The sequence below is a fragment of the Nannospalax galili genome, unplaced genomic scaffold, assembly GCF_000622305.1.
Source record: "Nannospalax galili isolate Female #2095 unplaced genomic scaffold, S.galili_v1.0 scaffold158, whole genome shotgun sequence".
NCBI classification, from domain to species: Eukaryota; Metazoa; Chordata; class Mammalia; order Rodentia; family Spalacidae; genus Nannospalax; species Nannospalax galili.
In genome coordinates this window covers 1,340,205-1,354,954 of record NW_008345290.1, presented here as the reverse complement: position 1 = coordinate 1,354,954, position 14,750 = coordinate 1,340,205, and the positions used below count along the sequence as shown (strand labels likewise).

Genomic DNA, 14,750 nt, shown 5'->3' with positions numbered 1-14,750 from the left:
CTCTCTCTCTCTCTCTCTCTCTCTCTCTCTCTCCCTCCCTCCCTCTCCCTCTCCCTCTCTCCCCACCCCACCCCCTGCCCCATCCTCCTCCCTGTCATTGTCTTAGTGTGGGCTCAGATGTCTCATTTGGGTAACTGCAATTATTTGCTAACTAGATTTTGGCTTTAGGTTCATGCTTCTTCTCTCAATTCTTCACATTGTAAAGATGTGACCTTTCGGAAATGCAAATCTATTCTGATTCTTCCTGGGCCCTCATCAGCTTGCCCCTGATTTCTGCTCAGGGTTTTCAATGAAAGCACAGGGACTTCAGGGAGGCCTGGTCCTCTAGTGAAAACAACTGCCATTGTCAACTAGAATACTTGGTAAGAATTGGCCCCTTGAGTGTGTTTGGGGTTGGAGGAAGAATTATCCACCTACAGGACGGGTCAATTTATGGGCCAATTATGGAAGTTCATGTCCTGGGCTCTGCTTATCTCTCCAGGCTCAGCTCTCCTGTCCATACTGCCCTCCTTTCCTGCCCCACACAGACTCTCCAACTGACTGGATTCCATTTGTAGTGCTCAAAGACTGTTGAATGGTCTGATGCCTTTTGCTATTTGGGCTCTCTGTCTAGGATTTTCCTTTCCACCTGTTGACCTGAAAAATGCCCATTCATTTTTTGAGATTTGTACAAACTATAAATGTAATTAAATGTAACTGTGTCCATAAACCTTTTCAAATTTCCACTGTGCCAACAACAGTTCCCTCTATTAGCATCTTTTATTATTTATGAGGTGGCTTTCCCCAAAGGAAGTGCATTTAACTGTTCCTTGTGAGCACTTACTACGCTGAATCCGCAGTCCCCAGTGTTGTGCCTGACATACAGAAGTAGTTAGAGGTTTATTCAGTGACTGAGAGGTTATGCACAGACTACTAACACTGTAGTCTTTGGAGAAATTTAAACCATCTGCATGAGAGGGGAGCTGGAATAAAAACTGGAGATATACAGTTAATATTCACCCCAAGCAAGTGGTTCCCACGCCTGAGATTAGCAGCTAGGATTACTAAAATAACTTCATACAATAACCATAATTTCTTACATTAGTTTTAAGATTTTTTATTTATGTGTCTGTCTGTCTCTGTATATGCCACGTGTGCATTTGCTTGAAGAGGCCAGAAGAGAGTGTTGGATAGTCTTGAGCTGTAGGTGGTTGTGAGCCACCTGACATGGATGCTGGGAATCGAATGTGAGTCCTCCAGAAGAGCAGCAAGTTCTTAACCATTGAGCCATCTCTCTAAGCCCTATTTGTTATATTCTTATAAAGAGTCTTAAATTTTCTTGGTTTTAAAAAAATGCTGAAATGATATAAGGCTTGCTTCACAGAAGGTATACATTCATTAAATGTAACTTTGGTTTTTAAACATTTTTAAAATTTTTTTTTTAATTCAATTTTTTTTGGCCTTTTTTTGAGACAGGGTCTCCCTGTAGCCCCAGCTGTCCTGGTCACTATGTAGACCAGGCTGGCCTTGAACTCAGAGATCTGCTTGTCTCTGCCTCCCGAGTGCTGGGATTAAAGGCGTGTGCCACCATGCTCGGCAAAATTCAATTTTTTATTGTGTGTGGGGGGGGGGTGCCAGGGGACAGTGTGTGGAGCTCAAAGGACAACTTGGAGTTGGTTTATCTCCACCAAGTAGGTCCTGGGGATCAAACTCAGGTCATCAGCGTTGGCGATAGGCACCTTGATCTTCTGAACCATTTTGTTGGTCCATATATTACTTTGAAATAAGTTGTTCTGTAATGACACTTTAAGGAAGACTTCATGATTTCTGTAAGCCTTGTTTGTAAAATCAAGACTTCTGGAGTCTTCCCTGAGCCATAACTTCATCCAGACAGAGGAAAAATCATGACTCAAATTTATCTGTTCTTGGAAATTTCAGATTATCCAAACATATATGTGATAGAGAATCATCAAAGTTTTTAATGCAAAAATTGTGCAATAGAAAGTTGAGTTAAAACTCAGAGAATACGTATTTCACTAACAAAAATTTTAGGTCTTCATAATAGAGTCAGTGCCTTAATAACAAGGATTTCACTTTGGTGACATCCAAGATTTTCACTGTACTCTTAACACATCAGAGAAAGCTACAATTATATTTACGTTAAGCACTGCAGTTTGTCAGGTGGCTTATTAGATTATTCTAAATGCATGTCTGGGTAAGTTTTGGTTTATTAAACAATTATAAGTTGTCAGTCACTCTAAACGGATTTACTTGGGGAGCTGTATAATGAATACTGCACGAATTGATTGGAGACTGAGAGTTAGTCACCCTTGAGCTAGCCCACTTCCACTTTCAGAAAAATCCCATGATGAAAAAGGAGACAGATACCTTAGAGGCAGAGAGTGGGTGGCAGAGAAGAATGAGTTTGGGGAAGTTTTAAAATTATATCTCTGTGAAGAAAACAAAGGCAAAAGAAAAAGAAAAAAAGAAGAAATGACTTGAATGAAGTAAGATCAGTGATGATTGCTTCTTTTCTTAAAAAAAAAAAAACAAAAAACCTCTGTGTGTGTGTGTGTGTGGTGTGTGTGTGTGTGTGTGTGTGTGTGTGTGTGTGTGTGTGTACATTCAGGTCCACCTGTGATGCACAGGTGGAGGTCAGAGGAAAATCTCAGCTGCTGATCCTTGCCTTCCATTGTTGGTGTCTGCATACCCAGGCTAGCTGACCTTCAAGCTTCCGGGAACTCACTTGTCTCCACTTCCCATCTCACAGTAGGAGCACTGGGATTGTAGGCTTGGGCTACCACATCCTGCTTTACTTGGGTTCTGGGGCTCTAAACTCAGGCCCTCACACTTGTGCTGCCATCTCCCCATGCTCAGTGACAATTTCCTCACTGATGCAGCTCAAGTAAGTGCCCAAGCCTCCCCTAGCCCCACCCAGGCTTGACTGCTGTCTCTGACCTTCATACATGCATAGAAAAGTGACAGGATGACTCCTTGGAAATGGCTTTGATGCTCTTGGGAGAATGTTTTGCAATATAATGCCCCAGCACCACGAGGTGACCAGTCACATGCAGCCGACTAAGGGTGAGGCAGAGTGCATTTCCCCTTTGTTGATAACCCACTACTGGTGGTGTGGGAGGGGATGGCTTCAGGAATCTAGGGATAAACTCTTTTTGAATGGGTATATGTGCACACACACATGCACACATTATACTAGCACAGTGAACCCATGATTTTTATTTTAGATGTGATTACTAGGAAGGTGCTGATAAAAAAAAATTGACAATTTAAAATCTATTTAGATGGGGGCTGGAGAGATGGCTCAGTGGTTAAGAGCACTGACTGCTCTTGCAGAGGACCTGGGTTCAATTCCCAGTACCCACATGGCGGCTACAAACCATCCTTAACTCCAGCTCCAGGGGAATCCTTAGTCCTCTCCTGTCCTCCACGGCACTGCACGACACAGGTGCACTCACATACATGTAGGCAATACACTCATACACATAAAATAAAAGAAATAAAATATTAAAAAATTAAAATCTATTTAGAGAAAAATATTCCAAATATGCAGAAAAAGCAGATGTGGATTGGTTTGCAAATTACTGAAGCTAAAGAGACAGCTGTGTTAACTAAACTGGTGGCCACTGTCCTTAGATTGATAATAATATGTTTTTGGCCTACAAGTCAGGAATGAAGTAAACAAGTGCAGATTTACTCTGTAAAGTGAGGAGCGTGAGGTTGGTTTGGTTGTGGGGTGCAGGTGTCATGGAATTAGAGTTTAGAAAGCTCACCAAGACTTCAGGGGTTGTGCTTGAGTGTGAGGCCAAGGAGGAGAGATGAGCAGCAAATGCAGCTGGCATACAACATAGCTTAAGAATTTAAGAATACTTACTTTCCTTTTTTAATGGTGTTTCTGCCAAGTAGAGGATCAAGAACTGGATCTACTGTTTCCTTGAGGTTTTCAATTAGGATAACATCACCAAAGGCCAGAGCTGCTTCAATGGCATTTAAAAACCTTAAAATGCAGTCAGAATTAAGATAATGAAATGTAAATAAACCCAGGAAGATGTTCAAAATTGTTTAAATAATTTATTTTACATAGCTATTTTAAGTGGGAACAAACAAACTTAGGGGAGACTTTGATAACATAATATTCTTAGTCCCCTCTCCTACCATAAGTGCATTTTTATTTAGATTACACAGAAATTAGGGATCACATTTTGAGAGAAAATTTGCAGTCAACTACAAATTAGCTGGTTTTGATAATAATCAGTATTTGAAGTAACTAAGTTATCTAAATATCATAAATTTAAATTTAGTTAATTCATCCATTAAAAACAATGATATCATATACTTGTGGGTGTATCAAATTTTTAGTTTTTAAGCCTCTTTTAAAAATATTTTATGAACTGAGAATTTCATACAATGTTTTTGATCCTATTCAATCCTCTTCCCCAACTCTTCTCGAATCCACCTCTATCTCCCTACCTCTAACTTCTTTGTATTTGTGTGTATGAGCATGCTCACATGTATGCATATATGTGTGTATGTATAGAGGCCAGATGTCAAATTTTGTGTCACTCCTCAGGAGCCGTGCACTCTGTTATCTATGACAGGGTCTATCATTGGCCCAGAACTTGGTGGCTAGCAAATTACACATGCTTCTTCTTCCCCAGTACTGGGGTTACAAGCCACATCTAGTTTTTACCTGGGTTCTGGAAACAAGTCCTTGCACAGCAAGGACTTTGCTGATTGAGCAGTCTCTGAAGCCCGTAGTCTTTAAATCTTTAAATCATATAAAATGGTGAACTGTCATTTTATCTCATCCCCACTCTCCAAAAAGAATCTCTCCTTATCAAAAGTAATTTCCCCCCAAGTATTCAAGGATCTATATTTTACAAGTACAGAAATGTCTTACTTCAGTTTATGTGAAAGGAAGATGTGAGGGTTAAAGGGTATAACTGTAGCTCCAAAATAATTCATTCAGCACTGAATGAAAGTCAACTGTGAGCAAGGTAGCTTCCTACTTATCAGATAATGCTGGTACAAGGATCCAGTGACACAACCTCTAAGTGGACTACTCAGGTTTCAAAAACAATATATGAAACCAGTTTGGGAAATCAGGCACACAGTGCTGGAACCTAGTCATATTAAAATCCTACTATAAGCATAGAATGTATTTAAGGGGGCTGGAGAGATGAATCAGTGGTTAAGAGCACTGGCTGCTCTTGCAGAGGACTTTTCTGTTCCCAGCACTCACATGGCAGCTAACAACCATCCGTAACTCCAGTTCCAGGGGATCCAACATCCTCTTCTGATTTCCATGGCTTTGCAGCAATATGCTGATGATGCTCACAATCATAGTCCTAGAGACATTCTTTTTTAATGTTTCATTACTTCATTTTATGTGTATGACTGCATTGCCTGCATGTGTGTAAGTGCACTCATGTTGTACAGTACCCGTGAATGTCAAAGGAGGGCATCGGATCCCCTGGATCTTGAATTATGGAGGGCTGTTATTTGCCATGTGGGTGCTGGGAAATAAACCCAGGTCCTCTACAAGAGCAGCCAGTGCTTTTAACCACCGAGACATCTCTCCAGCCCTCTATTAGTGCAATTCTTGTCTTACCATATACCGAACACTCTAGAGAAGGAATATATAGTACTTTTCCCTTCTTAGTCTTAGGAAATTTATGAATTTTTTCCTCTCAGGTAGAATTTTTTTCAAGTAATAAGATACTGCATACATAAAGGCTTTTCAACAGAGATTCTGTGTAAGAAACATGAGCCAGAAACTAGATAAGTAATAGGAAGTTGTAACATTTTAAAGAGGCAGAAAGGTCTAGCAAATGCCAAGACATTATCAAAATCAGGCCCACTTCCTAACAGGTTAACACAAAGCCAACTGCACCAGAACTCACATACCCTTTCTGTCCCAAATGTGTGACTTTCAGGTGAGGCCCGTACTTATTCTTGATCCACTTAACTCCCTGTTGCTGAGGATCTATCATCAGAGGCCAGCGCTCGCAGTGTGTTAGAATGGTGGCATTTTCAGTTGACATCCTATCACTGGGTAGTCCTTCATTATTCCAGGAGGCAATTGTTGCCTCATCCGTCAACATGGAAATCAGGTCCAGGCCTTCTGTTATCGGGATGGAAACCTTTGAAATCAAAGTTGAATGTGATCAACTGACAGCATGTCAGAGGAGGAAGACTCATCATGGTAGACAAGAAAATGAGACCAAAATCAAGAGAAAATGGTGTCAAGGGAATACGCCCAAATTCTTTGCAGACTCCTTGAAGCCAAGTATAGTCAACATGAAATATGACGTGACCTGATCCCACCAAGCATTTACCTTTCAGAATCCTGTCATTTGTGCATTCAGCATCTAGTTTATTAGCTGCAACCAGTTGGCTTCCACTAAAGGGACTTTGGCATACACAAACCTCTACAGCTATTCCAACAAGGTGAGAGGGAATTCAGACCCCAGGAAGAACACAGAACACCAGATGTTTATTTGCCTGTGGAGCCATCACCCTGCATAAGCAATGCCTGAATGCAGTATCTGGTCAGGCATCCACGTGTTTCCACACACCAACACTGCAGAGAAGCCCCGCCCTTTCCTTGACTGGATCAATGAAGTGTGTGCAGCCTGTTGGAAGCAAGAAGATAGTTTTTCATGGATGAGGCCCCATACTTCCCATTCCATCCTCTGAATCTATTCCTTACTCTTGCATTTTTTCTGACAACACTTCCCACATTTCCTTTAGTGTTCCAGCCCTGTTTGGACCAAATTTCTGTACTCCATCTGTTTGCCTGTCTTAATGCAAACCTGGCTTTCCCCTAGCACAAGTGGTTCTCAACCACAGGATGCCTATTGGAGTCCCATGGGAACTTAAAAAAAATCTCCCAGCAGGACCACCCCCAGCCCCAAAGATTCAGCTTTAATTAGCATTATACATTTAAATGATTTTCTTTCATATAACTTTATTTGACAAGAGGCTGGGCAAGAGGAGCTTATTTCACTTAAGGGCTTTCCTAAGTGGAGATACTCTTTTTCTGAGTACCCCCATCACCTACAAAGGAGTGCGGGGAAGAGAGGCCATTCTTCTTGTCAGGCACCCCAACCACTGCTCCTTGTCCGTAGCTGAAACCTCAGCTCTGAGGTTGACACGGTCCAGCTGTGCAGTCCTCCACGTATGTCCTCACCTTACTGATGACTCTTCTCGGTCCTTCTCACCTGTCCAGATTTTGCTATCAATCCTTGAACACCTTCATGTGTATATAGAAGAACCTACTGTCTGACCTTGACAGGCTTCATCTCAAAGCTCTACACTTCCATTCCCTAGGGAAGGCATGTGGGGACAGGAAGAGATGTGAGTCCCTGGGAAGCTCAGACAAATCCTCATCCCTAACTTGCTCTGCACACACCCTCCTGTGATGTTACTGTATATTCACTGCAGTGTTACAGTTCTTGCACACTTAGATGATAAATGTTGTTCCAGACTCATAACAATATCAAATTGTTTCACCACTGAAATCTAAAATTCCAAAACCAATTTTCTGATCTGGATTGTACTTCTCTCTCCTCTTCAATATACCTTAACACTGTGAGTACATCCAGTCCTTCTATCTACTCCTAGTGTAGATTTTTTTCATTATGGTAAATTATAAATAACATAAACTTTGTTTCTTTAAGTATGTGCAGTTCGGTGGCACTAAGCACACTCACAGTGGGAGTCACCAACCTCCACCTGCAGAACCTTCTCATACTCCCAAACAGAATCTCTGCACCTATTAAACAAAAACCCCTTCTCCTTCTACCCCAGGCCTAGCAACTGCTGTCCCCCTTTCTGTCATCATGAACCTGACTACTCTAAGAACCTTCACAAGTGGATTCATACAGTGTTTGCTCTTGTGACTGGCTTACTTCAGTTAGAATCATGTCTGCTAGGCTTATCCACATTGCAACATCAATCAGAGGTCCTTCATGTTTTAGGCTGAATAATATTCTATTCTATGTATATGCCACACAAGAAACCCATTCCTCTGTCATGGACAGCTGATTGCTTCTGCCTCTTGGCTATTGTCAACGCTGCTTCTAGGAACTTAAGAATGTAAACACCTGCTGAAGGCTCTGCTTTTATTTCTTTTGGGTGTGTACATGCATAAGCAGGATTATTAAGTCATATGATAATTCTATATTGATTTTTTGGGTATCCTACTATATTTCACTCACTAACTTTTAGCTAAACCCAGGTTTCCAGCCAGTCTAAACTACACCTCTCATTTCTTAACTTCTTTAGTCAGCCCCATGACCTTCTCCACTTCTTTTCCTTCTAGCATATCTGCTACAAACCTGGTTAAGCCCAGACTTTGAGTAGTGCTGAATCAAGCTTCCAATATTGTGACTACAGTGATAATAAATCAAAGATATAGACTTACATTCCCTCAGGCACTTTCTATGCTTAGGAAAATGTTCAAACAACTTTTCCCAATGGAAAGCAGGACATATGACATGTGCTCTTACAAGTCTATAACACAAGACCTGTACAAACTGAACCCAGACAAAAACCCAGTATAGAACTGTGGTAATGGGCAAGAAGCACCAACTTTAGCTGAGGAATTATTGGCAGCTAATCATTTCTGGGTGAGGGAAAGTTGGTCTTCTTTAAAGGAGTGGTGCTAGTTGAGCTGACCAGGTTCCAGTGGATGAACTCATACCAAGAGACATCTGGTGACACAAACGTGACTCAATAGACCTTAACATATATGACAGAATGCATGAAATCGGATGTGGGGGGATATGGAGAAATGCAGATGGGGAGGGGGTCTAAATACAATTAAGATGTATGAAATACACAAAAATTCAATAAAAAATAAATAAAATACTACACATTATATGAGTTCACTAATGAAATTTTCGCAGGAGGCAAATCTATGAACATGTGTAATAAATTAATGGTTGCCCAGATCCAGGGAGAACAGAGCAACTGGTAATAGCTAAAGCTCATGAGTTACTTTGGGGATGGTAAAAATGTTTTAGAACTGATCGTAGAAACACCTGTACAGTCCTGTGACTATATGAACATACTTTAAACGAGTGAATTAATAGCATGCAAATGGCATCTCAAAAGAAGCCTGGAGCATTGCAAAATTCTGGCCTCTATTTCAGGATAGTGCTGTGACCAAAGCATATGGAATCATCTCTTCTGAGGTCTTACATTACAGTTGGCAAAGGGATAATATTAGCCATAATCAATGCACTGACGAATCAGTATTAGGAGAGGATAATGCTGTGGTGAAAAATAAGGCTATGCATGCAATTCACGGGGCTGGAGAGATGGCTCAGCGGTTAAGAACACTGGCTGTTCTTGCAGAAGACCCAGGTTTGAATCCCAGCACCCACATGGCAGCTAGCAACTGTCTGTAACTCCAGTCCCAGAGGATCCGACAGCCTCTTCTAACCTCTGCGGGCATTGCAGGACACAGGTGCACTTACCTACACGCAGGCAATACACGCATACACATAAAATAAAAATTTTAAAAATACACTGAAATGTATGCATTTCAGTGGCAGAATGCTTCTCTACTATGTACAAGACCCTGGGTTTGCTCCCTAGCACTGCAGAAACAAACAAACAAAAACAGGGAGCAAGTTAAAGGAAATGAGGTTTGCTGAGAGACAGAGTTGCAATCATGTCTACTGTCTTGCCTGTGTTAACTAAATAAAGACTTGATAGATGGGACACAAGGATACCCTGGGAGAAAATAGTCCAAGGCAGACGAGGATGTCAGAGCAAAGGACCTGAGGTTGGAACACACTTGGTATGTTTATGAGGTGGCTGGTGTAGCTGGAGCAGAGGAGGAAGAAGTCAAAAGGAGGTTAAGAAAAACAATGAGTTGTCTGATGCGGGTGCTGGGAACCGAACCCCGGTCTGTGGCAGCAAACGTTCTTAACCACTGAGCCATCTCTCCAGCCCCTAATTTAAAATTTTTTAAATTTATTTTAAAAAATATTTTATTTATTATTTTCATTTTATGTGTATGTGTGCATTGCCTGAATGTATCTAAGCACACCTGTGTCGTGCAATGCCTGTGGACACTAGAAGAGGGCATCGATCCCCTGGAACTGGAGCCATGGATGGTTGTTAGCCACAAATGACATGCTTGGTTTACAGATTTATGAGCCCCACAAATCATATTTACTTGCTAAATGGTTTACGTCTAAACCAGTAGAGTGCACAGGATGCCCAGGACAAACCAACAAGCCAAAGACATGTAGGAGATAGTTACCTACGGACACACAGAGTTCCAGAAAATATCCTATATTCTGAGGAAAAACATAGGAACTTCTAGGAGAAATTAGTTTAGCATAATCATTGATAAGCAATTTCAGCTTCTTTTGCCCCTGGTACACGTTTAGAATGTGAAACCATCTTCCCACTTCACTATAACTGAATCTGGGAGGAGGAGAGGTAAACAGAGGAGAAACCAAAAATTGGATTGCACAAGACAAACATTTGTTTTGTTTATGTAGCGCTTTCTGCTGCGTCCCTTAGAGACAGAAAATCTTTTCCAGCAGGATTTTATTATACAATTTGGAGTAATTTTCCTCCTTTAGTTTAGCTGTGCCTGGAGATGGTACGGAGAGAAAGCTGGTCAGTTTGGGGTCTGTCTCCATTTGCATGGAGATTTACAGAACACTAAAGCACAGAGAGCTGTGATGACTTCAAACTCACACAAGGTTCCTTGGGGAAAATCTTAGGGCCACAGTTAAACAGGCCCATTGTGGAAAGAAACACATGCTTGACACATGTCATCAGAAAACTACCATTTTATTTTGGTCACATATTTAAAATGTTTTGAAATTTGGACAAGTCAATCAATTTAACATTTTTACGATCTCGTCAAAAGAAAGTTTACTTTCATGGAGACTCAAGTTTAGAATTTTATGTAAATGGGAAAATATAACTCAACTGATGTGCAACTTTCCAGAAGCACATATGTGAAATGACACCAGACCAGCAATTAAAGACCAATTTAAAAACTAATGTAGGAAAAAGGCAGTGTTGGAATGAAGCGGGGCCCCCTGGTAGCCTCAGGGCCTGGAGTGTGCCAACTCCCTAGAGATTTGAGTGTGTGTGCTAGAGGAACCTTACAACACAAGATGAACATTTTCTTGACCATAGGTACTTTTATATTGACCTCAAAATTCTGAACTCAGAACTTGACAACTAAGAAAGAAAACAGCTGAAGAGCCAAGGTCACATGGCACAGCTGCGCACGTCAGAGCAGTGGTGCGAGGACTCAAAACACGACTCCAGTAAGATGTTTTATTACTTGCTCCCCGTGGACATGGAGGAAGATGTGAGGGCAGCAGACACCAAGAGGGCCAAAGGGATCTTTGACCTTGAGGAAGAAAACATTTGGGCTGGCTGCCCATGCCCCAGGAGGTGAAGCACCCTTGGCCTGGTTCCCAGATGCCTGCGTCCCATGTAGTGGAACTCATACCCCAGTGCACCTCTCTTTCCAGAGGCTGGGCCTGTGAGTGGCCACTGCACAGCACACCCCATGGTCAATCAGGCCATTATCATCATCCAGTGGCTGTCAAGACCTGGCTGTAGTCCTCAGCAAAAATAGGAACCTGAGAAATTTACAAATTTCAGAAAATAAGCTAGAGGACACTGGTGTAAAGCTGTTGTGTGAAGCCGTGAAACATTCCAACTGCCACTCAGAAAATATTGGGTTGGACACCTGTGAGCTAACTCCTGCTTGCTGTGAGGACCTATTTTCTTTTACCCACAGTAAAACTCTCTGTGGATTCAACCAATTGGAGACTGTATGGACCACAGTGGGGTGATTGTGCTGAACTGGGGCCGGAAACAGCCAAAGTGTAACCTGCACATACTTGGGCTTTGATGAGGAAACCAAGCATTTCTGATTGCTAAGGAAGAGAGAAATCCCTGCTTGACAATCCTAAGCACTAAGATAAACACAAAACAAGTGTGAAAATTCCATTCCAAGAAACCTGGGCATATTCTGACCCAAAAACATGTACAAAGACAAAGGCAAGGGTCCTTACTTTGACCCATCTCTCTGTAAGGATTGTATATCACTGCCTGGTGCGGTGGCGCACGCCTTTAATCCCAGCACTCGGGAGACAGAGGCAGGCGGATCTCTGTGAGTTCAAGGCCAGCCTGGTCTACATAGTGAGTTCCAGGACAGCTGGGGCTACAGGGAGACCCTGTCTCAAAAAAAAAAAAAAAAAAAAAAAAAGAATTATAGATCACGATATTCTAATGAGATATGCTTTCTCTGGTACCCAGTTGAGATGTGTTGTGTAAGATGAATGGGACTTTTCATTTGCTAATAGAGGACAAAAAGTTGGGGATGGGAGGGTGGCAGAGTGGTAAGGTGAGGGTGGAGATGGGGGAGGGGCTCTGAATATGATCAAAATACATCATAGGAAATTCTTGAATCAATAAAATTATTTAAAAAAATGAACGTAACCTCTTTACTGCAAGTTTCCAGTGCAGAAAACATAAAGTGTATGTTCATACCACCACCATGTGCTCAAAGAAGAGAAACGAGAGGTCAGCATGAAGTTCAACGGCTTTGATGTTAGAGGTGAATTTTCCCCATGATTCTGTGTGGCGTTACTATGCCCACATTACAATTCCCTGGACAAAAATCCTAACCCTTCCATGTAATTTTTTAGAGTGGGCCCCAACTCAGGGTACACTCATTTCCCAGATATCTCTTAGAACTGTCTGTCTCCTGGAACTGTGCTAATGGCACTGTCTGATGGGCCTCTGTCCCCAGTCAGTCCCCACCCATAATTTTATTCAAAATGGCTTCTCCAGTTTCATTTGAGGAAGCACAAGCTTGGCTCCACTCTAATCTTCACAGACCATCCGGCCTTTTCATCCAGTTCTAGAATATTTCATTCATCCAAGGTCACATGTTCTTCGCAACCTCCTCTGCATGCAATGGAGATGGTGGACTCTCTTTCAGCCTATGACACGCTAATTGTCAAGTTACCCACATTCACTCATCTTTTTTGGGTGGAATGCCAAATTGAGGTTGCCAAGGAAACAAGATCAGGTGGCCAGGTCACAAGACATAAGAGCACATGGTTTTGCTGGGGTTACTTTAAAGTCATTAGTCCAGACTATGTCCATTTATAAAAGTCATTCCTACAATTTTGGACAGAATGAGAACAGGAACGGTGAGCACAGAGAAGACCATTAAGGAGGGTAACGGACAGTCACAGTAGGCACAGAGTGACCTGGACAAACACAGGAAGATTCAATCTTGGAGATGATGAGATGGGAAAATTAAGAAGGTAAGAGAAGACATAGAAAACTGACACTGTAGAAACTCACAATGCCCTCAGAATTGGGCAAAATTAGCAGAATGCCTTATATTTACTCAAATTCTTAATATTTAAAGAATTCCTTGAAGTTTTAGAGAATAACAGATAATCTCTTGTAAGAAATCTTCAGGGGCTAGAGAGATGACTCACTAATTAATAACACTTGCTGTTCTTCCAGAGGACCAGAGTTTGATTCCCAGCATCCACACGGCAGCTAACAACTGTTTGTAATTCCAGTTCTTCTGGCCTCCGCAGGCATTGCACACACAGTATACTTACATACATGCAGGTCAAACACATGAAATAAAAATAATACATTTTTTTCAAAAAGAAATCTTCAATATAAAACAGGGTTTGAGATTATAGGTATGTTAAATAATTTAGTTAAAATAGGATTTTTTTCCCTGAAAGTAATATAGGAGGTCTTTAATAATGAGCTTTCCCTAAAACATTTGGCTTTATTTAATTTGAAAACATTCATTGGCATGTACTTATGTCATGAAAACAATTTATTGTGAAAATTGAGGCATAATTATGTAATGTGGGACATTAATACATAGATTTAGGACTAGAAAAGGATGGGTAGGTAATCTGAGAAACTATTTTAATCAATCCCAGCGACAGTGTTACTCCAACACTGGGGTCTAGATGTCAGGCAGGCCTACTCCCTGTTCCATGGCTGGAGTCATTTAAACTTTCTGTATCTCCATTTTCTTTTTTTAAAAAATATTTATTTTAGCCGGGTGTGGTGGTGCACGCCTTTAATCTCAGCACTCGGGAGGCAGAGGCAGGCGGATCTCTGTGAGTTCAAGGCCAGCCTGGTCTACATAGTGAGTTCCAGGACAGCTGGGCCTACAGGGAAACCCTGTCTCAAAAAGAGCAAAAAAAAAAAAAAAAATTTTAATTTTGTGTGTATGAGTGTTTTACCTATATGTATGTAAGTGCACTGTTTGTGCAATGCCTGTGGAGACCAGACTCTCAGGATACTGGATCCCCTGGAAGTGGAGTTATGGACAGTTGTTAGCTGCCATGTGGGTGCTGGGAGCTGAACCCAGGTCCTTTAGAAGAGCAGCCAGTGCTCTTGATCACTGAGCTCCCATTTTCTGGATCACACATGGGGGACCTTAAACTATGAGCTTTCAAATATTTCATATCTTTGATTTTATGTCTCCTATGGATTTGAGTGTTTAATTAAAAAAATAATTTTACAAAATGCTACAGTTTAATTAGAAAGTAATCTTGAAAAAAAATCCATAATAAATAATCCATAATATCAGTAAGAAAACAAAACACTTCATGTTATTCAATAGCATAATAATCTGAATTTGATTTCTGTTATGGTGTGAAATGTACTCTCCAACCACAAGTCTCATTTGCAAATCATTATTAAAA

At 41.3% G+C, this 14,750-nt stretch overlaps 1 protein-coding gene across 1 annotated transcript in view; it reads right to left on the bottom strand.

The window, feature by feature from the left end:
• Window positions 1-14,750, bottom strand: part of Dnah11 (dynein axonemal heavy chain 11) — a 381,221-nt gene that overhangs the window by 79,501 nt on the left and 286,970 nt on the right. Inside the window, exons 63-64 of the mRNA XM_029567531.1 lie at window positions 5,905-6,164; window positions 3,872-3,994 (exon numbers count right to left, since the gene is read on the bottom strand). Coding sequence (XP_029423391.1) covers window positions 3,872-3,994; window positions 5,905-6,164 — 383 coding nt within the window. The remainder of the gene's footprint in view (window positions 1-3,871; window positions 3,995-5,904; window positions 6,165-14,750) is intronic.